General features: G+C 37.9%; 1 protein-coding gene across 1 annotated transcript; it reads right to left on the reverse strand.

Moving 5' to 3' along the window:
• Positions 1–176: 176 nt before the first annotated feature.
• On the reverse strand, positions 177–26,647 carry LOC115921308 (DNA polymerase epsilon catalytic subunit A-like). Its single transcript, XM_030978661.1, is given in 29 exon segments — positions 177–255; positions 257–309; positions 1,319–1,362; positions 1,396–1,492; positions 1,854–1,939; positions 1,942–1,978; positions 2,652–2,680; positions 2,683–2,846; positions 3,799–3,956; positions 6,220–6,364; positions 6,781–6,873; positions 7,912–8,060; positions 11,213–11,358; positions 12,155–12,301; positions 13,411–13,513; positions 14,637–14,765; positions 15,640–15,747; positions 16,404–16,616; positions 16,966–17,212; positions 17,758–17,877; positions 18,522–18,718; positions 19,359–19,466; positions 19,993–20,070; positions 21,160–21,301; positions 21,910–22,064; positions 22,731–22,868; positions 24,817–24,897; positions 25,481–25,610; positions 26,369–26,647. Coding segments are annotated over 29 exon segments (3,444 nt in total). The 5' UTR covers positions 26,437–26,647.
• Positions 26,648–26,681: the final 34 nt, after the last annotated feature.

Consider the following 26,681-nt stretch of genomic DNA (forward strand, 5'->3'; position numbering starts at 1 on the left):
AAGACAAAAGGTCACGTGACCTTGTAACCGTAGGTCCGATTTTCGAAAAATTATTTTAAAAGATGCGTAAGACTCAAAATTAAAAGTCATGAAGGAAAATTTTATATCTGCCGCGGTTTCGGAGTATCACGAAATTTCTACAGGGGGGGGTCAAATTGACCCCCCCCCCCCCCCAGTTAACATAGGTTATAACGAACAAGCCCTACTCCTGGGTGAAGAGAGTCACAAACCTGTTGAAGTGCAGCAGGGATGGTATGATCTTCGAATAGTGCTACCCAGGCGCTCAATGTAGTAGTTCCAGTCAAGAATCTACAAAGATGATATAATAACAAAATATGACGATACAAATTCATGTTTCTCTCGCATTCCTACAAATTTCTCGACATAAACAGTTATAATTGAATGCTTATCTCATCCTCAATACTCAGAGATGCCAACTTCTTGCCACAAAAACAGACTGAATATCCCTAAAAATCAGATTTTCTATCACTGCCCCGGCCAGTAAAATGTCAGAAATGTTTTAACGGTAAGAACGGTCAAATAAAATGTTAGCTCTTTTATTAACATTCAATGAGAAAATTGTAAAGCATAGATTGTGTCGGGTTTCAGCGGTTTATTTGTACATGTTTCTATGCCATTCAGTTTTTTTTGGAAAGATGAAAATATATTTTAAGAGGCGATATCGTTTTGACGTATTTCACTCTTATTATCATAGTAAATACAATGAAATCGTACTGGTTGGCATCTCTGTATACTGCTGTTCAATTCTAAAGTTCTTGTCTGGTGTACGTACTTTGGCACAAAATTATTAGGAGCAAGTAGAGTAAGAAGAGAGGAAATTCTCAGATTTATAGCTTTGGATTCATCTTTTTCTCAATAATATTCAACCAACTTTCACCAAGTATTCAACAATCTGAGGAAAAGAAGTCTGCATCCACTAGTAGTAATAGTTCATAGGATTCCATTTGTTGGCATGTTTAATCTGGACCGAGATCATGGGGTGTTTCACAAAGACTAAGATTGACTTACATGTAAGTTGGACTTGAACTATGGCAGGCCTTTCATGCCACTGGTTCCTCTAACCATTCCTGGCATTAGTTTCCAAGGGACGTACAAATTGTGGTCACAAATCTACAGAATTAACATTTTGTGATAGTTCATTATTGAAGGAAAATATTATCTAAAGATCATATTTGAGAGACCAATGGTGAGAGCAACCAGTGGCTTGAATGGCCTGCCATAGTTCTAGTCCAACTTATATCGATCTAAGTCTTTGTGAAACACCCCCTATATCAAACAATTCTCCTTGAACACTCACTGTTCTGATGTCAAAGTCCGTCATGGTCTGGAACTTGAGCCTTTCTTGAGGTAGTGCTTCTTGATGCTCGGCTCAGCCTGGAAGATCGCCATGGGGATGGCCGCTCGGTGACCGGGCGCCGTCTGGTTTCTTAGCGATGACAAACTTGCAGGCCAAGCCCTTGTCCTTCACCATCTGATCACCAAGGACTATCAATAAAAATCAAGATAACAATTTTGTGTTAAAGGCCCACTGTACTACTTAGCTCCCTCTATGTAAAAACATGCCTAATTGGTGACCGTTGGTCCCCCATTTTTTTTCTTTTTCTTATGTTAATTGAGAGCCGATCTGATGAGATAACCACCTGTCAGTGACCATGCAGGGAGGTCAATCCCTCCTGGCCAAACTAGTGCAGATAGACCTTAGCATGATTTAGTTTGTTTCTTTCTTCTTTCCATATATCCATCTATGTACAGAGTATCTTTGAGTGAATCTTGCCATCTATCCTGTATTCTTTCAATACCAGCAATGATTCTATTCATCACTACTTTCTTACCTCTGCAAGTCTCTTTGCAGTACTGATGGACGTGGATTTCTGTTCGCCATAGTCCTCAAGCTTACGAGACATGCTGCGATTCTCAGGATCAAATGAAACAGCTCACAGTCTGGCATGTCCACAGCCTACAGAGGGAGACAAATAACACAAAGATAACAGGGACAATGGTAAACGCTAATGGCAATGGCAATTAATTTCTCAATGAATGCCCCTAATTTTCCAACTTGATAATATTAGCATCAAACAATAATCGTTATATGCCTCAAGAAGGGTGACAAGAATAAAGCTGTCATATTTTTTCTTGTCACACTTGTTATGAAAAGATAAAGTAAACAGACTTATAACCTTGAAACTATTGAATTGAGGCAATGCTTGGACTGCAACGAGGCAAAAATTTATGATGCATTTTTCTAGAAATGTATATAAACGTTGGGGTGGATGATTTGAGAAAACTTTGGAAGCAAAAAGTAGCTCGTGAATCATGTATATATTACTGTTACAAAAAAGATAACTGCATACTTTGAGTACCCCGTTGTACAGACCTATCAAAGAAAAAGTCTTTTGTCAGATATTTTCTTATTTTTATTTCATATACAGTGAAACCTGTCTATAAAGACCACCCAAGGGAGAAGCGGTCTTTATAGGCAGGTGGTCTTTATGTACAAAGTTCCTTTAGTACATGTTTCAATGAGAAACCATTTTCAAGGAGGAAAAAAATGTGGTCTTTTTATACAGTGGTCACTAAAGCAGGTTTGACTGTACTTAAAAAATGAGCATTATCACAGATTTGTTTCGCACCTTGCTATAGAGAACATCCAGCCAGTATCAGCAATCTTGGCAACAGCAGCGTAGCACTCCTCCAGGGTCGTGCCTTTCAGGAATGCTTCAAAGACAGAGGCTTGGAAGATTTTGATCAGCTGAAGCTCTCCGTTCCGCTTCACCTCAAAGCCCTTCAGCTCAGCCAACGATCCATCGAAGTTGAACACAGCGTACCTGTATCATAATAAATAATAATAATAGGCATTTGTATAGTGCCGTCTGTCTAGAAATTCTATTCCGAGGTGCACTAATTATTACCCCGGCTTTCAGCATAGCTGCCATTACAGCGCTGCAGCATTTCAATGAATTGATTCCTGCCAGGTACCCACTTATCTCACCTGGGTCGAGTGTGGCAAATGAAGATTAATGCCTTGCCAAAGGACAACGACCTTAAACCACTCGACTACGAAACTTCTACAGAGAGTATAAAAGAGAGAGCAGTGCAGGGAGAGTCAGACAGGGGCAAGAATAGTCTGGCAGGCACATAAAACTGTGACTTAAGTATTAGGTAAACAGGAAAAAATAGTCAAAGAAATTCAGTCATGCAAGTAAAAGTATAATGAGAAAAAGAAGCTCAAAAAAGGATCAGATTATAACAAATTGTCATTGCAGGTCATTCAAACAATTAAATAAAATTATGAAAATATGCAATTGATCAAATGAACCTAACCTAATGATACTCTTCAAAACTGGGTGGTAAAGACAGCATTGAATTACCTTTAAAACACCTTAGTTAATCAGGAAAACTGTTTCTTAAGGAGAGTGCAGCCTGACAAGACTACGTCTTTCCCGTGGCCTGACTCGGGGCAATCTGGTATAATATAATTAGGGACCACACAACGGCAGCAATCACGTGCATGCAACATACGCAAAACCGAAGCGTGAGGAGAACTTTGGTCTGTTTCAAGAACGCTGACCATGTAGAGATTAAGTCACTGACGACCGTTAATCAAGTCCATTTGTTTATGTGCAGTTGTCCAAAAAGATGTAGATGGCGTTAACCATTATTTTGCTAAGCTACACTCCCTGTAAGTGTAGATATACCTTACAATGAATCCCTTTACATGAACATTTCTTCTAGTTTAAAATGGCGAGCGACCCTTCACCTTTGACCTATTGACCTCACCTCTTCTTCAGCTTCTTGCCTTCTTCCTTGGACGCCGGGAGGATCATGGCAAGGTAGGGACCGTCTACCTCAAAGAAGATGGAGTTCTCTTTCCTGACCTGGTAGGTCAGATTGCTGGGGTCAACCAACTCCTGGTATTGGTCGTTGGTGTTGTAGTCCTGGAGAGGATAGCAAAAAAAAAAGATATTTTTATTACTATATTTTCCAAATAACTGGCAGGTTATAGAAAGGTATCGATCCCATTTTATAATGTTGAGAATCATATTAGACAATGGGTTTTATATGTACAAACTTTGCAACAGATGGATGCCAAGGAAGGACCAAAAGCCATCAGGGCATCCTTTAACGAAACTGTCAAAATTACAAGTTCAATGACATCCCATTGAAAAGCGTGTATTAACCAAAACAAACTTTTTAATGAGATGCTGGCAAACATGTACAGTCAGACCGCAGCCGGTGCAAAAACCCTCTATTTTACTCAGCACGTATGCAAGATTTACGTGTCTTGTATACGTAATGCGTAGTGCAGACGGTCTTCCCGATCGGCAGTTTTTGCCTTTATAACTGTTCATTTCTCATGAAATGGGTCTTATTTTAAAGATAAGAAGTTGCACTCTCTATATACTTATATGACAATCATGTTAGATATATTTTGAAAACAGATATTTCGCCTTGAAAATGGGGTTTTTCGACGATAAATCTATCTAAAGAGTAGGGCTGATTTTCACATAGAAATCATTCTTGCGTCAAGAAGATGTTATAATCAGCATAAAGCATAATATTTTTCTTTACAATGATATCAAAATTATTTTTTTTACGCTGTACCAAAGTCAGGAACCAAAAAAAATCACGCCCATGTTTATGAATAATTAAAAAAAGTAGTCAACTTTGCCGATGTGATAATACAGCGTTCTGATTGGTCAACTACGTCAACTACGTCATATATGTTCCGCTTTGGTTTATTAACATTCTAAAAACCAGATTTTAGTAACCTAGTTTTGTGGCGTGCGCCTGTAATGCACGTGCGCATAAGCAGTCATGGCAACGATCTGAGGACCCTGGATCAAATACGTTAATTGCCCTTTTGATAATTATTTTCTACAATATTTCTTTTTTAATAATCATTTTTCTTATTTTTTTTTACCAGTTTGTGGCGCGGTGGAGCTCCCTGGAGTTTAATAATCAGTTATACATTGTCATTGCTCAGACGGCGAGCGTGCACGAGTATGAAATCACACAATTTCGCGCCATCATAGAAAGAACAAATTGGTAATTTCCGGGTTTTTGGGTCTTAATTATTATGATTATAAAGAAAACATGATTTTGCGTCAATTAGGTTTTGACATTATTTTGATCAGTGACTTTTCATCTTTCCAACGAATCTCAAAGTAAACAAATTAATTATGTACCAAAGTCAGGAACCAAAAGTGAAATTCCGGGTACAAAATAGCTGTTGTAATGTTACAAAAATAACGACCATAAAAGTGGTGAAAAAAGATTGTTTCAAAATTGTGAAATATGGCAAGTTTCATATCAAACTGAAGCTGAAAATCTCTAGAGTAATTACCGTTGCGTGCTGCCATGTTGACTAAAGTTATCGACCACAAAAGCAGCTGATTGTACACCCTTACAAATCTCACAGAAAATCTTGTGAATTTCAGCACACGTGAATGCACGAGATTACCAAAGAGACGCTGAGTAAAAATCAGCTTTCAGCCTCATTAACGCGCGCGCTGCGGTCTGACTGTGTACTTATGACAGGTTTGTGAAACGATGCCCCGATGAATACAGGAAAAACTTAGAAAAGTAAGAGAACAGATATCAGATCCTCAAGTTCATACAAGAATAGCGACTCCCAATTCATTAAACTTTCCACATACTCTGCACCAAACTATGAACAACATGTGTGAATACTGGAGAGCACATTCCATTGTGGGATCTGACTGAGGATTTTGAAACGATGACTTGGAAATATCAAACTAAAATCAACCAAGAAGACAAAGATGTGGGGTAATACATCTGCAGAATCAGGTGGAAAACGAATCCACATCATGAAGTTCATTATCGCCCCAGGGTAGAGAAATGCCACTTTGGGCTTTTCTGTGGGCTTTAAATACACATTTGGGCTAATTCTGCAAAGTCATTAGGAAAACTTACCCACATCATGATGTTAAGCATTGCTCCAGGGTAGGAAATAGCCACTTTAGGCTTCTTAATGGACTTTAAACTACACAACTTGGGCTTCTATGGGACTTTAAATACACATTTGGGTTGATATGTCTGCAGAGTCATTAGGAAACTCACCCACACGACGATGTTAAGCATGGCCCCTGGGTAGAGAAAAAGCCACTTTGGGCTTCTTTGTGGACATTAACTACACATTTGGGCTGATTTGTCTGCAGATTTATGAGGAAAACTTACCCACACCATGATGTTAAGCATGGCTCCAGGATAGGAAATAGCCACTTTAGGCTTCTTTGGGTTGGTGGTCTTGATGTCAAAGTTCTCAGGGAAGCTGGCTGGCATCACGCACCAGATACCGTCTGTGTCCAACTCAAGAGGGCGTCTGTTCATTTACATACATGAAATTAAACAAAGTTTTAATGTAAAGCTCATAAATATACAATCAGTTGTATTCAACAGATATTTGCAAAGGAGTTTCATTACCAATCATCACCAAAATTAGAATTATATATCTCTTTATTCAACTGCGTCATCAATTCTTTCCTTGAAAAACTACCATCATCAACAATAATATAACCAACATCAGCAAAAAAAAGAGAAAAAAAAAGAAAGGACAACAAACACTTCAACTTTAAAAAGTGCTTAATTAAGAGTACTATTCCTAGATGTACATGTACCACTGACAGAATTACTAACATCCCCAAAATTGGGCATCCATGCTTGCAACTGCGATGAACACCTTCACCAGCTCCATGTTTGTAACCCTCCACACCATCATAAAGAAGAAAATAAACATACCCGATCTGTTCAATGAGTTCCCTGGCCCTTGTGATGATCCCAGCTCCAGTATAGCACACAATACCTGCCATCTCCATCGAGTACCAGCGAGATCTAGAGAAACAAAAAATTCTTCAAATGATCTCTTTATATCAATTTTCTTGACAAATGGTGATTTCTCATCAGAGCCTACCTTATACAAATCTTTCATCTTTTACTAGAATTCCTGAACCCATTTTCTAGATATCAATTTGCTTTAAATTTGCTCAGGTGCATTTTGGCATGATTGAGAAACCAAACCAAAATCAATTGAACCAAAACATTCTAGTTAATTTGGACACAACTAAAATATGAATTCTTGACATGATCTCTTTTTCAATTTTCTTCACAAGATGTGATTTCTCCTCTGAGGCTATCTGTATATATCTTTTGTCTTTTACCAACACTCCTGATTCCAGTTCCCGGAACCCTTTTTAGAGCATTCCAGAGCTAATTTGCTTTTGATCAGGTGCATATTGTCTCTATTGTGACAAGGGTATGAAGACACAAATAAAATACCCAAAGTTCCAAAACAAGCATATCTAATACACACAGAAGGACACACATACTCCAATTGCTTCTGGATTGGTAATCATGTTCTGGATAAATACAACGATGTACTTGTAATGGTGAATGTATACACAACTGCACATTCTAAAGATTCATTCATTCATTAATAATGATTTATTAGATTAACAATTCAATGGCAGCCGCTGAAGGCTGAATTTATGAGGTGTACAGTATAACAAATTGTAAATTAACAGTTGACAATTACAAGTATTATGAAATCACAATCAAACATGGTAAAACATCATGATCAAAATATGGAATGTATAATTTATATAAAAAGATTAGCAGAATGGTTGTGGTATAAAGAGCAATCATTGACTGCTCATCATGGATTCCAGGTTAAAAATACAGTCAAACCTGTCTATAGCAACCGCCCAAGGGAAACACAAAGAGTGGTCTTTGTAGACAGGTGGTCTTTGGAGACAGGTTCCTTTAGTACATGTTTCAATGAGATAACATTTTCAAGGGAAACAAAAAAATGTGGTTTTTGTAGAGAGGTGGTCACTAAAGCAGGTTTGACTGTATAGCCCTCAATGGACCTACCCTTTTCTCATCACATAGCCATAGAATGAGTTGAGGATACACTTGTGGGCCAGCTGCAGAGAGTCGTAGAGGATCTCCTTGTTCCTTGCGCTCTTGATCTCGGCTGCATCACCCTTCTCCATGGCCCCTGCGACCTTCCTCTTCCAAACCTGCCGTGAAAAAATAAAGATGAGTTTCAAATTTGTACACCATCAAGGGGGTGTTTCACAAAGAATAAGATCAACTAAGTTGGACTTACCTATGGCAGGCAGTTCATGCCAGTATTTGCTTTCATCATTCACTGGCATTGGTCTCTCAAGGGACGTACAAATCATGGTCACAAATCTACAGAATTTTTCTCAGTATAATCTCAGTAAGGAAAAAGGCGATCTTGGGTTAGACAATTTAGGTATTAAAATGAAAGCCTTATTTATACATACTATGTTCCCACAAATTAACCAAACTGATGATTATTCATGTAATTACTTGTTTTTACGCTATTTTATGGCAAGTATATTACATTATCTGTTTTCTTTTTGGTGGTCCAACTCAGTTCCACATTGTGATGTTTTGTCTCCCTCTTATGCCCAAGCTCGGGAAATCATTTTGTATTTAGTAATGAAGGACAAAAAATCTGCATGCAGTAAAACAGTTAAAGATACTGTCAACTTGTTCAAAATTGACTTTGTACCAGAAGTGTTGGTCAGAGATCCATCAAAGAAATGGGATTTTATTTGGAAAAATGTTAATCATTCAGTTTTTTGTAATCGTTTCAAATCTTTTATGTGGAAAGTAACAAACAGAGCACTCTATACACGTGAAAAACTTGCCAAATGGTGTTTGAGCAATGGCTTTTTGTTTACCATTTTGTTTAACATTAGAAAGTATTGATCATGTTTTGGGGAATGTGGATCCGTTCAGAGAATTATTTGTTGAATATGCGAGGTGGCAAAGGAAGTGCTGGGTGGGCATGTTTTATTTAATAAGGATTGTTTTTGGTATGGATCCTCGGCTACTATTAATGCATGTTAATGGGCACGAGGTTGGTATTTATTTGTTGTTACACGCAAAGTAGTGTGGAATCGACGTTGTCCATATATTTTTGAGAAATTTTTTGTTTCTGAGGATATTTTGTTATTAAGAATTAGGGATGAATTTTGTTTACGTTTGGTTGAAGACTGGAAAAGATGGTCCAGACATAAGTTTGATAAAGTTTGGATTGACCTTGCAGCAGCTACGCAGATTGTTAAAGAAAAACAAAGGTGGATATCTTGCAAGGCTGAGAAATGTACCGTGGACTTTATGACCTACGAGAGCTTCGTGTGCCACATGAGGGACCGGCACAGTGAACTGAACATTAGCAGGTATGCATGTCCCCTTAAATCTTGCAAAGTTTCTTGTAATACTCATAAGGAGTGGCTTAACCATCTGGTGGGCCGGCATCCTCAGTATGTGTGCATTCACAATATTGACTTTTTCAACCAATATTTTTTATTGGAATAAATTGATTTTGGTGCGCTCCTCTAATTAATCATGCGCCCTCACAATTTATCCTCTTTTAATTTTTCACTTTGTTCGGTTAATGTTCACGGCTTACGAGATTCATTTAAATGCAGAAATGTTTTGAATTGGTTAATTATCTTTTCTTTTGACGTTGTATTATTACAAGAAACATATTTAGGTGTGGGGTGAAGCGTCGGTCTTCAGTTTCACCCCGAAGACGTTCCAGATCGTCACATGGCCGCGGAGGCAATGAAGCGAAAGAACTGGTGGCAGAGACCGAGATTATGAAGGAGGAGCAGAGATGGATTTCGTGTAAAACGGAGAAGTGTACTCATGACTTTATGAAGTACGAGAGCTTTCTGTGCCATATGAGAGACCGGCACAACGAACTAACTATTAGCAGGTACGCATGCCCCCTTAAGTCTTGCAAAGTCACGTGTAATACTCCTAAGGAGTGATTGAATCATTTGGCGTGGCGGCACCCGCAGTATGTGTCCATTCACAATATTGACTTTTTCGACTGATATTTTTTATTGGAATGATTTGATTTTTGGTGAACTCTTCTAATTAATCATGCGCCCTCACAATTTACCTTCTTTTAATTTTTCAGTTTGTTCGGTTATTGTTCACGGCTTACAAGATTCATTAAAATGCACAAACGTCATAAAGTGGTTAAGTATCTTTTCTTTTGACATTGTATTATTACAAGAAACATATTTAGGCACCAAAGATTTTAAATTTTTTAATTCAGTTTGGGAAGGTCCAGTTTTCTTTTTGGCCTCCCGTTCTAATCATTCATGTGAAGTTGCATTGCTTTTTCTGAAAAACGTTGTATTTTTCTCAACTCAGGCCTGATTTAGAGGGGCGTGACATCTCTGTATTATGTTCTTTTCCAGACTGTTGTTTTCGTATATGTAATATATATGCACCGTGTAATCCAAGTTTACGCATTACATTTTTCAATGGATTACATTTTGCAATGCGAGGAAATGTTCCTCTTATTCTCGGGGGTGATTTTAATTGTGTAATGCATGTCAATGATCGACTTTGTGAGACTGTGAGCTTTGTAGGAAGGAAACAATTAAATGACATTATTCATTCTTGTTCGCTTTTGGATTCTTGGTTGGTGGCAGGAACCGGTGCTTTTTAGTCATACTTGGTTTCATCCGGGCAAAAAAACAAAGCTCTCGTTTAGACAGAATTTATGTTGAAAAAAAATTCAAAGTAATCAAATCGTTGGTTATGAACTTTCCCCTTTCAGATCATAACGTTTTAAATTCAGTTATTCGTATTCCTCAAAAGAAAAAATTGTCAAAATCATATTGGAAATTGAATGTATTATTATGTGAAGATGATAAATTTGTACAAGAATTTGTTTTTAATTATAAGATGTGGCAAACTTTAAAACCAGGTTTTTTCTTCTATTTTAGAAGGTCCAAAGAAAAATTTCTAGAAAATGGAGAGAAGCCTGGATATTTTTATAAGAATGAACAAAAAAATGCTAATAATAAGTTTATTGACAAAATTCGAAACAAAAATGGACAAATTGTAGATGGTGATGATATTTCTGATGTGTTTTACAACTTCTTTAGTGATTTATATGCTAGTGACAACAATGTCGATTCATCATTACAAGATGTGCTTCTGGATTCAATTCAATCTAAAATCAGTTCAGATGAATCAGCGTGCTTAGATTTATTTATTGTATATATGTTGTTTTTATTCAGGGTAAAAATAAAGACTGGACTGTACTAAATATGGTAGGTATAGATATTGGCTGTGAAAAGAGGAGATATCGAGGAATATTTGAAGCACTGACCTTGAGAAGACCTTTGAACTCATAGCGCCGATCACGGAACGCCCTCACCGTGTCGACGTAGAAAGAGTTCTCTCGCTGGCAGATGGTGGTGTGTTTTTCTTCTTGCTTCGTGATCTTTGTCTTCTTGTACGCCTTGCGACAGTACTCTAGGAGAAAGAGAGAAAGAGATGCAAGAATCAGGAAAAATACTACCAAAGGAACTGCAAAAACTATAAACTGTTACCCGTTCTTAACCCTTTTTGGACAATCATTCCATATTTTCTGGTATGGCTCAATAACTATCGGTACTAATAAATATTTTTCTTAGCGACATCACATTTATTAGAACAATGTAGCAATAACAGAAAAACATTATTGTTGCCAATTTGAAAAACAGCACATGATCAATTTAGCCCTTAAATTAAACCCGTCCTGAAATGGTTAGCGACAGCTGTTTTTCTAGTCATGAAACTTGCCGAACACATCAATATGAGTCATTACTAACTACCATGTATGTGACATGAAGATTTGGTAAATCTATAAAGACACTCTCAAGATTTGGGAAAGTTTCTTGCACACAACAGTTTCTTCTTTTACAGAAACACATGTTTGATCTCAGTTTAGAATAGGTTTGGGGTTAGGTTTAGGTATCCTATCCTATTGGTTCATAGATTCAAGATGGTATTGGCTTAGTACAGTGAAACCTGTCTGTAAGGACCACCCAAGGGAGACAAGAAAAGCAGTCTTTATGGGCAGGTGGTCTTTATGTACAGGTTCCTTTAGTACATGTTTCAATGTGAAATGACAGGTAGTTTTTCTATACAGGTGGTCGCTAAAGCAGGTTTGACTGTAGTAGAAATCGGTCATGGAGCAATAGTTATTGAAGGGATCTGTGGGGCAATCACTTGTTTGCCCAACAAAAATTGCATTAGTGGTTTAACAACAAAATCAATGTGACAATACCTTGCAGTCTTTTCTTTTCCAGCAGGGCTTGTTCCTCTTTGCCCAGTTCATGGAAGACCCTGTGAGGTTCGCCGGGATTAGCTGGAGGGATCCGCTCAATCTCCAACTGCTGTTGAATTCTGTGGTACTCCCCCCTCGAAGCTGGCACTGTAATGGAAGTACAAATATGTGATGCAGACAAAACAATGTGTTACAGGTATTTTCCTTTACATTATCTTCTGGTGCTGAATACTTTGGTACCCCCCCCCCCCCCCCATTTAAAAACAAAAACAAATTAAAAGTTGTTACTATAGAACACACAGGATACATATTCAATTCAATTCAAAAGAATTTAACTACAAGGAAGAAGACACAAATCCTGATAAGCAAATCTTGTAATGGGTACGCCCGAATACACAAATACATGATTATAAATAGAAGAAAGGAAGAAAGGAAGAAAGGGATAGGCAAGGAGGAGAAGAGGATAGAGAGTTTGGAGAAAGAGAAAAGAGGAGGACTGCAACACAGTAGCAATGGAGTTTATGGCATGCATAAACAACATAATGGTAAGACATAGGTGAAGGGTATAATGTGGAAATATTTGTCTGCATTTTTATAGGATAATACTGGATTTATCACCCCTACTTCTGTATGGGTATCGATATAACAGTAATAAAAAGTAAATGTAAATTAATATCTTGTAAAAGAACATTAGTGTCGCGGCGTGACTAGAACGGCTGACCATGCGATTCTCAGTCTTGAGACGTATCCACTCGACCACGCACACCTCTACCGGTATACTCGTATTCCAAATAATGGGGCTATCCAAGTACCTATTTCACAAAGCCTTTTTCCAATGACAAATTGCACAAATCATTGACAAATCTGCTGATAACCAATTAGAAGCAAGGATTTCAATAGCTTATAACAATCACTGTCATTTGTCACTGAGACAAGTTTAGTGAAATGGGGTCCAGGGAATTAATGGATGGCACATGAGGAGTTTAAAGTGAATTCTGTGTTCCATCACTGCAAACTCTTAGATAAAAAAATGATAACTGTATCAAAGAAGGCCTTTAAAGCCCCACTGCACTAGTATGGCCAAGAGGGATTAGACCTCCCTACATGGTCACTGACAGGTGGTTATCAGCTCTCAATAAGAAATAGAGGATCATGGGGGACCAATGGTCACCAATTAGGCATTGTTTGCTATACAGAGGGCTCAAGTAGCTTTAAGTAGTGCAGTGGGGCTTTAATCAAAACTTTTCTTGACTCACTGTAATCTCCCCTCCACATCCAAGACATCTCCCTCTGACAGCGAGCTCCTGGTTTGTTGAAGTCACACGCAGCGCACACTGCCTCGTCCACCATAGCTGAGGGCTGAGAGAATAAACAAAGTACATTAGCATACCTACCAACATTTGAAAATAAGAATTAGGCATTTTGAGCATGGTATGCCTTCAAAAATACAAAATCGCACTTGCAGCGACAGTGTAACCGGCAATACGCGGTAAATCTGTAAAAAAAAAGTAAAAAAAAGATTTGCTGCTCGATCGTGTAGCCATTCAACACACACAATACGTGAACTCTCGAATCGTGCACATGATAAAACAAGCTTAATTTGGCTCTAGCACACACACACACACAAAAACCAATCTAATATTCTAATATAATCTAATATTCATTTCATACCAAATAATAATAATTACTAAATGATCATTAGAGCTCATGGATGGTGGACGAAATGGGAATTAATTGGACCGATTGGTTATTACACTAAATAAACAACAGAACAAATGGGTAGTAGCCTAATTGGAGACAAAGACCCCCTGTCTATAAAGACCACATTTTCTGTTTCCCTTGACAATCATTTCTCATAGAAACAGTTCTAAAGGAACCTGTTCATAAAGACCACCTGGCCATAAAGCCACTTCTCTTGTCTGGCTTTGTGTTACAAAGAAAATCATTGACTAACTGATTGCACGAGTTTCAATGTTGCCTCTAAAAGTTCAGATTTGGAACTTGCTTGTATTCTAAGTCTAGTATTTGCATGAGTTTCAAATACATACAAAATGCTATGTGAATCAACAAGATCTCCTAACATGCTGATACAATGTAATCTCTTCAGAAGAACAATTATCATTTTAATTTCAGATATCGACCACTTGAAATCAAGAAGAAAGCGAGCTACCTTAAAAGAAATTGGTATTGCCAATCTAGCAAGTCAAAATTCATTAGGTTGCATGAATGATAATTTGTAAATTATACAGCCTCTAATGCAGCCCGCATTGGCAATTTAGCAACCCCCCATCTAGCAAGTCAAAGTCCTTAAAATCAGGCATTATGGGAGCAATCATTATCGTTTCAGAGCGTCATCAAGGTCAAACACTAAAATTGTCAATTTGCAGTTATCTGCCTACAAAAATCCATGTACTTGTATGAATGCTGTCTCGTGCAATCTGCCTCAAATGTATGTGGCATTGCCAATTTAGTAACCACCCACCTGTAACCTGTTGGTAAGGATGATGTTGGGGTACATGGCTCCGACGTCAAGATGGTAGATGACGGGGTTCTCAAGTCTGGCAGGGTTGTCTCGAAGAGCTGCTAGCTTCTCCCTGATCTCCTCACAAATCTAGGTAACGTAAATGAGAAACATAGTTAAAACATGCACAATCATTTAGATATTGCATTTTCAAATGCCTGTAAATTTAAACCTCGTAAGCTCTTCTACTATACCACTTTTAGTTTACTTCCGTGAAATCCATATTACCCTGAGAAAATTCAAAAGAAAAAAATTTACCATATCTTTGTCAATTTGCTCTACTGTAAGAGTTGTGACTTATTAGTGGTTTTGAGCAGCCAGGTCACAATAATTTGTTTTAATTGATTAAATTTCAATAGATTATATAGGAATCTACTTTCATTAGTACCAAACCAAAACTCCTTCAAATGAACAACTGTACAGCTTTATTCTGTTAACGCATAGGATTAGGGACACGATTTAGTTTTAGGTTAGTTAAGGGTCAGGGTTAGGTCTATATTTTAGTCAAGGATTGAACTTGAAATTTGGTTGGAGTAGGAAATCGAGGAGCAGTTGTTGTTGGAACATCTGTCGTAGTTAAAGAGAAGGTCGAGTTCCGGGAAGAGGTGAAAAATAATTTGTGAGCGTTATCATTCTTATTATGTAAGTGTGGAAGAACATCAGACATGTTCCCTTTTAAAGCATGGCTCTTCAAATGCCTTCATATTCTAAATATGTCCGGTAACATCGTAAAAATCAGATTTTTACACCACGTGTTCGTGTAGTCCCCTATACATCTTTCTGTGTACAGTGTTTGTAACTTTACCAAGACTTGACCAAATTTCTTATCATTTTGATGATTCCAGAACCTTGCAATACACACAAATTCTTATATGCTAGATGATCAACCTTTTCTGGTCGATTCCACACCGTTTCTTTCACAATGCAATCGCATGACCAGAACTCAACTTCATCTTTAACTCACCTCTTCAAAGTTAGTGACTGTGCTGAGGGGTATCTTCTCTTCCTCCTCGATGGCGTGTTTCATCGTTCGCTCGACATCCTCCATCAACTGCTGGAAAGCCTCAGGTACCTGAACAAGGAGATAAAAAGGAGAGGTGTGATACGTTATTTGTTTTCTGAGGAAATGATATCCTCTTTGTTCCATTTATTTATTGATGATTTGTTTGTTATTTCAACTTTTCCTTTTTGTCACTATATGTCTCAGCCAACTGTGCGTCTGTTTGTCTGTCGATGTGTCTGTCTCTGTTTATGTTAATCCTGAACACCCAAAGCCTTAACATGCCCTCGGAGATAGGTCTCCAAGACTACTCATTCTCTCCTCTTCTCGGTCCTTTTCTTGTTCTCTCTACATCTCTCTTACCATTCTAAAAATGGCATGGCAAGTCAATCCCGAAGATCCCTGACTCCAGAGCCTCAACGTGCCCTCTCTCTTCTCTTATTCTCTGTATATTTGTCTCTGTTTGTCCATTTCTTGTCTGTCTGTCTGTCTCTCTCTCTTTTTCTCTCTCTTACCATTCTGAAACAGCATGGCAGGTCAGTCCTAAACACCCCAGACTCCAGGGCCTCAACGTGACCTCCGATGTCTCCAAGATAAACATCTCTCTCTCTCCTCTTCTCCTCTTATTCTCTGTTTCTCTGTATATCCGTCTCTGTCTGTCCGTCTCTATCTCTCTTGTCTGTCTCTCTCTCTGTATGTCTTTGTCTCTCCCTCTTACTCTCTCTTACCATTCTGAAACGGCAGGGCAGGTCACTCCTGAAGACTCCAGATTCCAGAGCCTCAACGTGGCCTCCAACGTAGGTCTCCGTCTCCAAAAGATGTCCGTCCTTGGTCAGCTTGTTGAACACTTGCTCCTGCTTGTTTGGGAAGATGATGTTGGCATGGTAGGCCTGGACCATCAGCAAGGCCTCGCAGAGAGTTCCAGACCCCTTCCGCAAGACCTAGATAAATCAATAGAATAGAAAACTTAGAAATATAGCTTTTAAAAGACAAGCTCAAGCCTTCATGATTTGTTGACCTCTAGGAAGAACAGAGCAATTCAATTTCATTTTATGGCCCTGAATAGAGCAATCCATCCGTATTTTTTTTAAAGTAAATATCATTATATTTCATGTTCAATGTTTGTGTTTTTTATACAGAAAATAAAACCAAACCAAGAGGGCATTCATACAGGGTGTTTAACATATCGAGACATCTCAGAACAAAATTTGTTTATTTACAACAAAAAAATTGTTTAGTCATCGACTATGTCACAAAGCGGTTCATAGAGGTTCTGCAATCCCTCATTACCTCGTCCGGTTCCATAGGGATGATGGTGCACAGCGCGAAGATAAATGGATGCACGTATTTCATATACAGGTAGTACGTCGCCACTGCGTCCGAGACGGAGTAGTTGGCCAGGGTCTGGGGCTGCTCGCTGGCCATGCGACACATGTCTTCAGGGTCCATCTCAATGGGGTCGTAGCGGAGCTTGGCCCTGGATGCAGCCTTGAGGTTCTGGGAGCCTACAGGCAGGTAGCTGTCACGCTTGACCCATCTAGGGATTAGCATAGAAATTAAAATATGTTTACTGACCATCCCACATCTTCATCTGGCCCAACTCTAACCTCAGATCTAACCTAAAACCCAATGGCACTACTTAACCCTATCCCCATATTTGACATTTGGCAAAATAACCCCAGGGGGGAAATGCCATCAGAACAAATGTCAAGAAACAAAATATCACAACAGCAAATTTTGAAATCATCCTTGTGTATAACAATTTTACCTTGAAGTACTCCCTAAACGCTTACCCTACCACTAACCGGATTACATCTGTAAGCCTAGTCCTGTATCTTTGATGGAACAAAGCAGAAAGCAGGATTCATAGGAGAAAATGACGGCAAAGCAAATATTGCCAGGGCAAATGTCATTAAAACAAATTTTACCACATCAGAGGTCACGAGAGCATTGTCATCACCACAGCACATCTCGCTAGAGCAATTGAAATCAGAGCAAATATCACCACAGCAAAAGATACCAGAGCAAATGTTCACAAGATTAGATGTTGCCAGAGCAAAAGTCGACTCAGTGATTGCCTACCTGTATGCATCCATGTGGATCACACTCCTACACTTGTATTCCCCTGCAGCATCCTTCTGGAAGCCAATCTCTCTGTACATGTCAATGCCATAATGTTTGTATCTGGTCTCAATGAAAGGCCTGCATAAACAGAAGAAACAAAGTTTTGTTGAAGACGCAATTGTTTTTTAATGCTGTTTTTTATGTTTTTGTTAATGTGTGTAAAGTAGCTCTGTTAAGAGCTTTGTTTTTTATCACAGCACAGTAGAGTATATCTATAAAGTAGCTGTGCTTTATAAATTGATCTAATTATTATTATTGCACACATTGGTCAATGCAATAAATTTCAACGCGATCACGAGAACGGGACGTACAGACAACTTTGTAACGAAGGCATAAAAAGTGTGAATACATCTCACGGAGCCATCGGTTAATTCCACAGACATCCACTTACATTGCATTTACATAATTTTGCAAACATATACCGGTAAAGAATGAATCTGTATGTCCACGAACTAAGAATAATAATTACAGTGAAACCTGTATATAAAGATTGTTCACAGGAGACATGACATGTGGCCTTTATAAACAGGCAGTCTTTATGTACACCTTCCTTTAGTACAGGTTTCAGTGAGAAATCATATTCAAGGGAAACAAAAAATGCAGTCTTTATAGACAGGAGGTCTTTCTAAAAGAGGTGATCACTAAAGCAGGTTTGACTGTACAACTTTTGTTTATATATTGCTATTGCTTGTTGGAATAGACAATACGTAAACCAAACTGACCAATCAAACATGTCTCCGTTGTACGTGACAATGATGTTGGGCTTGACCTCCAAGACGTGGTCAATGAACTTCTGCAGGCAGGTCATCTCGGTGTCCTCGTTGTACACGATGAAGGGTCCTTCGTACTCCGGCTTCGGGGTGTACTCAAAGTCTTCTACGTCTTCTGCGATGATCTCTCGGTTTGTGATTAAATATCCCTGGAGAAGAAAATGTGACGAATAAAAGGAATAGTCATAATTTGTGTACTCCTACAATTGCAAAGGAGGATTGGAGGGGGGGGGGGAGGGTTTGGAGAGGGATAGTGGAAGTTTACAAGTACCCTTTTGAGATGATCTCAAGATTTGTGATTAAATATCCCTGGAGAAGAAAATGTGACAAATGAGAGAGGAGGATTGAAAAGACTGCGGATCTAGGGATATTTCAAGCATACTTTTAGTCTATTTTTTCCCACCACCACCCCCCCCCCCCTCCATTTCTCTCCGTTCCTCTTTCTTTCTCTCCTTATCTATTCCCTTTCTTATTTTACCATACTCATTTTCCCCAATAGACTGTACTGTTATAAAATCATTAGGAAAACAAATTCTAAAATTTTGATTTCCAATCATAATCAGGCAGACGATCGGCTTGTAAAAGTTATGGGATTCCTGACTGACCTAAAGATTTATAATTGCAACGTGAGCTAAATGAATCCAGGATTTTGTTTAGAATCTGAGACAAAGATGCCCAATCACTGTAAGGACTATGGGAGGAGAGAAAGAATGGAGGAAAAAAAGAGTATCAAGGCTTTTCATTTAATTTAATTTTTTAATTTAATTCACGATCGTAAATATTTCTCACCTGTCCGTCAATCATGTATGAGATCATCATGACACTGTCCGTCTCTGCGTCAGGAAACTTGAGGGGTAGCTTGGTGGTTTCAATGTCAAAGGCCAGTACAACAGGGTCCTGAGGATTAAAATATATGGAAAGTGTTCTGGAATGTAGCAATATCAGATGTTAACAATTGCACCAAGTGAGATACTAAATTAGCTGTATAATGGTTTCCAAGTAACAGTACGTTGTCTGAGATAAATTTAGTTCCATATCTTCCTTATAAATTTAGTCATTTGCGAAAATACTAAGTGTCAATAAAGTAGTATGAAATGAATCGATAAGAACCAATTTCATTATTATTCACAAACGAGAAAGAAACATTGTAATCTCCAGCTTAATTAAAATCAATACCATCTTGAGTATGGCCAGTAATCACATCCAGTGACCACTAAATTTACAAGGCAGATATGGAACTAAATTTATCTCAGATAACGTACTGTAAATGGCTACATCACCATCATCATCATCACAATCATCATCATCACCACCATCATCAATCATCATCACCATCATCATCATCACCATTTTCACCATCATCAACATCATCATCATCAACACCACCACGATAGTTATCTCTCCAGCTCAAGCAAGGACTTACTGGTCTCTCTAGCAGGTCATCTCTCTGTGTAATGATGGGTGCCATGGAACCCCTCCCTTGTACAGAGTACCAATGACCCTGTCAAAGTGAAGGGAGAGAGGGGGAGAGAGGGGGAGAGAGGGGGAGAGAGTGAGAGAAAGAGAGAGATTCAAACAATTAGATTTGAAGAGAAATGTTAAGTCTGATGCAGAGAATGATACATTTGAAATAAATGTGTTATATTTAATTTGTATTATGTATGAGATGTTTTAACCAAATTAAAATTTAAAAAAATAAAAATATTTAAAAAGTCTGATGCAGCGTTAGCATTTGTTCATGGGACAGGGATATCAAAATCACATTTCTAAAGACAGAATTATCACATTCTGAATGTACATCTTGTATGCCGCTTCAAGTCACAAGAATATTCTGCCACTCTATTCCCCTAGTAAAGAGGGGAGTCTTGAATAACATCAAAAGCGAAATGAAATTTGATATGACAATTTTTTGAAACCGTTTCATGAAACTGTTCGCTGATATCCTAATGGAAACACTTGTTAAATTTAATAAAAGTGTTTCAATGGCAGACCTGCCAACCTCTGGATTTCAAAAACTGTATTCTTTATTCCCAAAAGTTGTATTTTACAGACAAAAGTTGTATTCTTAAAAATAAACACTGACTGTTACGCGGATCAATGCCTCTTACAGTTCCTACATACAGGAAGAATTTTTTTTTATGGATCATTGGTTGAATATGCATGATTTCGTCGCGACTGTCGAGTTCGATGAACCAATGAACATCCTCAAATTGCCGAAGTAAAAATGCTTGTAGGATACTTTGCAGGACAGAATGGGCATTTTGCCATTAAAAAAGGCATTTAAAAAATTTAAAAAAAACAACAACAAAAAATTATTAAAAAAAAAAAAATAATAATAATAATTGTTTTTTGTTTTTGTTTTTTTAAATAGTATTTTATTGAGGAAAATCGTACTGTTGTATTTCTTCTTCTAAAAATCATACAAAATACAACTAAATCGTACTGGTTGGCAGGTCTGCAATGGGTCTTCGGCAAACTTGTAGTTATGATGTAATCTGATGACTGGGTAAAAATAAACTGCTTTCAATCCTGTTTTTGCATCAGGTGCTAGATGAATACATAATCATCATTCTGTGTGTGAAAGACTTACCACATGAATCTTCTTGTCGATGGCCACTCTGACATGGTAAGGGACGTCATACTCCCTGATATCTATGATGTTATCCATCTGGTCGTTGATCTTCTTTCCTCCTGCTGCTCTGCCCCCAGGGTTGTCGTCACCACCAAGATGGCTGATGATGAAGGGAACAAGAATCAATGATGTTTACAGAGATTAAGATATCATTTGTGTGAGGTCCTTTTTCAACTATACTTTTATTTGGTGAAGTAAAGAAATTACACTTCCCTGGAAAACTAAATAAACAGTAATTCTATTTCTTCTCCTTCTTCTTCCTTTAGTAATCTTCAAAAGACTATGCAGCCTATCATGAAGAGGGTCTAAAGATTACAAGTAGTTTGAGCAAGACAAATGATGAATGAATGACAGATACTAATTATCTCAAATGTGTTTTCAATTTTTGTATGTAAGTTATGTATTTCTGTTTGTGCCATTCAGTTTAATCATTATATTGTTTATGACAAACCCGTAACCTTAGAGCAGTCTATGTCAAGTTCTGAATGAATGATAAACAAAGTATGTTTTCTATGAAAAGGACCTTCGACTAATACTAGCATTCAATATCACCTTAAAGCTAACAAGAACTTTCTCATGAATAAATGTATAGAGTATTTTAGTTCCATTCTATCTTTTTAACGATACACTACTGCTAACAACAGGGCCACAGTTTGTAAAATTATGAAGAGTCACTACCAATCGGTTTGAGGAATTGCATTTAAATACCTGGTTAGAAGGGCAGTGTAGGCCGAGGAGGATTTCTCACGCTCTCGATTCTTGCGAACCCGCGGCATGATTTCACGTCGGACCTTCATCAGATCCTGTGTGGAGTGGAAGCTCAGCTTTAGGCAGCTACACTTCAGTCCCACCAAGTGATTTGGCTGTTGGAGAATAAAAAGGGAGTATTCAGTCTCAGGAGGCAAGATGGCTTAGTGGTAATTTGCGATCTGCAGGTAAATACCTGCTTGAGAGTTCTTGAACACGTTCTCTTCTAGGTGATCAATCATTTACTGCCTGTGCATCGAGATTGTGGAGTGGTCTTCCCCAAATCCTTCGCTCTTGTCAACAGTTATCCACTTTCAGAACTCAACTAAAGACAAACCTATTTCAGATTGCTTACAATTAGTCACTGCTGTTTTGTCTTTCCCAGTTAGAATCATGAACCGACATTTTTGGTAGTTTTATAGTCTCATCAGCTCCTTTGATTAGGCGACTAGATATTGACGCTTCATAAATATCTGGATTGGATTGGTAGAGCAGTGGTCTCCTAACCGGAAGGTCCCAGATTCAAATCCGAGTCAATGCGCTCATGCTCTTTAGTAAGGCATTAATCCTTATCATCTAATCCTTCCAAGAGGATTCTAGCCTACAATCCTGAAAAGAATGCAAGTACTAAACCAAAATGGCTGCAGTAATAAAACTAATTTATTCCAATATGACAGGAAGCTACAGTACGTTACAGGGATATGCTTTAAAAAAAGGACAAGAATTGTTGAACCCATGGGAGAACTGTTCTTCATGAAACCAGGGCACTGATTGATACATACCAAGTCAAGGTCTTCCTTGTAGACTGTTTCCACTGAAGCAAGCGTTCCAAAGTGTTTCCTAGTCAGGTAGGCAGACACCTCCCTCTCACATTCTTTCTTGGTGACGATGTAGAAGTAGGGTCTGAACGGGAGGGAAACCTGAATCAGAGAAAAATAGAATGTTTCCATCAGTTTGCTTCATAGTAGAGTTGAACCTGCTTAATGCTACGGTCACTAAGGTTGGTACGAACGATAATTTTGTACGAATCTCCATGTTTTTCCATTGTCTTCCCGAATTTCCATTGTCTTAAAATCGTTTTTAACACGTTCGTAGCAGTTCGTAATGACATTTGTGACCGAGGCTTTAGTGACCACCTGTCTACAAAGACCACATTTTTGTTTCCCTTGAAAATGTTTCACATTGAAACATGTACTAAAGGAACCTGTTCATAAAGATCACCTGCCTATACAGACCACTTTTCTTGTCTCCCTTGGTTGGCTTTTATAGACAGGTCTAACTGTATCTCAATGAATTGTTGAGATTATAAACCAGAAAGAATGCTGCATTCCAGTAAAAAGTTGTTACTTTATGTCCCACAAACTGTGACAAAATCGTACGGGGGAAAGGCCATTTTCATATGCAGGCATGCAGCCACTGCTAGATGGAATAACTTGCTGGACTACTTTAGAAATTTAGATACACATCAAACCCCTTCGTGCCTGAATGTTTAGTACTAATCATCAACAATTTACTTTCAGTCTTATCAAAATTGAAGCTTGTATTCTTTGTTTCAATGGACAATTTGGCCTTGTACAACTTTCATGGGACAAACTCTGCCTCTTTTTCTTTCAGAAAGAGAGAGAGAGAGAGAGAAAAAAAATATATATTTCTACACAAAAATGATTCAAGTTCAACTTTTTTCCATGGCATGGGCATCTAGAATTTTCCCTATATTATGATAAAAGGTGTTCATTCGTTTGAAGTTGCTAATTATTATTATTATTGTTATTCATTTTTTATTTTGGGGGTGCTTTCTTTTTCTTCCCAAAACATGATACAAAATTGTAAAAAACTAAATACCATAAGTTTGAAAAACTTTGAACCAAATGTACAATTCCCCAGCCTCTTAACCCTTACTGTACTGGGGGGGGGGGGGCCTGGGAGGCCCCCCCCCCTCGACATTTTTGGAGATCGCGCCGCAACCGCTCGGAATTTTGAATTGTCGTTTCATGACTTTTTTCCTTCAAGTCTTACGCACATTTTGATACCATTTTCGTCGAAATCGGATATACCTGTAAGGTGTTACATAACAATTAGTATGCGCATGTCATCAAAAAAGTGCTATAATTGCATATATTCATGTACAAGCAGAAATGTGAAGATATGAATTGATATCAAATTGCTTTTATATGTTTCTCAAAGTAACTTGATGTATTTTAGAACAAAAGAATACATTAGAAATAAAACAATAGATATAATAACAAATAAAAAACAATGAAATACATAAGAAAATAAAAAGTTGAAAATCGCATCAAATTTGCATAAATTATCATTATTAATTACACCAAATAACTATTTTTTGTGTTAGAAAAGAAGTTTCATATGAATAATGAGTTTCAACATAACAAAAGTGGAGTCTGACAATTTTTGTAATGATTCTAGTTCCCTGTATATTACCAGATTAGATATTCATGAATGCGTAATTTGCGTATTCATAATTTATGCAAATTAACCTATGCATTTTCAAATATCATAAAAATAATGAAACCTCATGAATTTGAGATGAAGGAAACATTTATTCAATACATTTTCAAGATTCTTCACAAGTCTACGGACAAATATGTAGAGTTTTCTGTAAAATGCATAAAATTAGCATTTTGCATAATTAATTAGGCTATAACGACAAAAATTTGCATATTAGGAAAAAACTAATTATACCATCTTGTTCCTTACATAAATATCTACAATCATGCAAATTTTCGCATTCATCGGACATTCGACGGCCGAGATCATAGGGGGGGGGGCCTCCGAGGCCCCCCCCCCAGTCAGAGAGTGCTCGAAATAGCCCAGTACAGTAAGGGTTAAACAAATTTGATGTATAAATACCTTGAAGCGACTGCCGTCGTCTTGTAGGAAGTAATAGTCCACAGCACTGATCAGCTTCTTACTCTCATCCAAAATGTCCGCCTAAGAGGGTAAGAAAAATAGTTCATTAAGTCCCCTTGCATCGCTTTTGGTCACAGATAACTTTTCCAAAGAGATTTGTATGGCCTATCTTATGTAAATGTGTGCCCTGATGCTAGAAAAAGTGGTCATATGGACCCCATAAACAAAAATGTGTTCACTTTGGTTACTTTTTGGCCAAAATGACAATTTGTATTGATTTTTGTACAAAATCAGAAACAAATTTCAGTCAGAATCAATTGATATCGACACCTATCCAAATTCAATATAAAAGTGTGCCCTGATATAAGAACAATTAGTTTCATTGATTGAATTTACACAGTTTCGACCGCTTTTGTCGCTTAATACATAGTGTTTTTGAAACATTTTGAAAAATGCAAACAAATGTGAGTCCAAAGTCACAATAATCAATGTTACTTATTTATGTCATGCTTTACCCTAAAGTGATATCATGAATTAAAGAAGTTCTCATAGCCTCCAACAAATGAAGTAGCACCTTAAATTTCGTTCTTTGGAACTAATCTTTTCAAAGAAATTTTGAAGAAGAGCCTGTGAGAGAAAATAAAGAAAATTTAAAATGGCTTACTGGATGCATGTTGATGAGCCATCCCACCCTTTCGGCAGGCTCCTTGTAGCGGTCAAATCCGTACAGCAAATCCAGTTCATCATTGATTACCGATCTCTGTAGTCTGGCCTCGGATGAATCTTCTGATTTTCTGCTGAAAAGAAAAGATGCTTAAATACAAGTTATGGGGGGGGGGGGGGGGGGGGCTGGGGTCTGAACAAAACTACACAAACAAATGCCATGGCATGGTGGGGAAAAAGCAAAAGAATCTAATTCAGCCTCGGACTCAGAGGCTGGGTAGACTACATGTAGACTAGGTCTACTACAAATTAGTTTTTCTTTTCATAATATTAAAAAATCTATTCTCATCAATAGTGTTTCCAATTTGATTTAGGTCTAGAGACTAGAGTAGAGGTCTATGGTTGATTGATGATTGCAGGTCTAACTTAAGTTCTATTTCAACAACAACAAATCAACATTTTCTCATTTGAATTTGCTCAAACTAAATTTCACTGACACTGCACTGGCCAGTAAGGGTTCCCTCGAATAACATATCATACAAAACATTTCGAGGGAGCCCTTATTTAAGGCTAGCCAGTTCCTCTCACTTTCACTGTTTCAGACTCGCGTCAAATTGTCAAATTTAATTAAATTAGATCTAGATCTAGACTCTAGTCTAGCCTAAGTAAATTTATTCACTGTGAACTTCCCCAATTAGCAATAATTCAAAAACCATTTTATGTGATAGTGTTAATCTCAACGTCATTCTCCATTCAATACACCCCCTCACTTCGATGTTAACAACATTTTCAAAACAAAGCTCGAAGTGACGCCGTATGTCAGCGCACCCGAGAGCTAGATCTAGAGCTTGCGCTCGCGCTCGAGCCTAGCCGTAACTTCAGTACTCACTTGGCCCAACCACCGTCGGCGTTGTCACTGCGATCGGCCTTGTAGCGGCCGCTGTTCTGCAGAACCATTCTGAAACGATCCGAGTCTAAAACGACGATAAATGCACTCTAAATTCTGCCTTTTAAGTGACTGATCATAAAATATCAATACCCGAAAGGGGAGGCACAATTATTTGAAGATAAACAGTTTCCTCGGATGTCCATAAACCAATATTAGAAGGTTATTTCTGTTCAAGTAATGCATTCAATAACTGGAATTGTCGAAAAGATATCTTCGTCTTTGGCGCGGGCGCGAAATATATTGGTCTAAAGAG

This window comes from Strongylocentrotus purpuratus, unplaced genomic scaffold (assembly GCF_000002235.5).
Source record: "Strongylocentrotus purpuratus isolate Spur 01 unplaced genomic scaffold, Spur_5.0 spur5_scaffold_1, whole genome shotgun sequence".
Taxonomy (NCBI): Eukaryota; Metazoa; Echinodermata; class Echinoidea; order Camarodonta; family Strongylocentrotidae; genus Strongylocentrotus; species Strongylocentrotus purpuratus.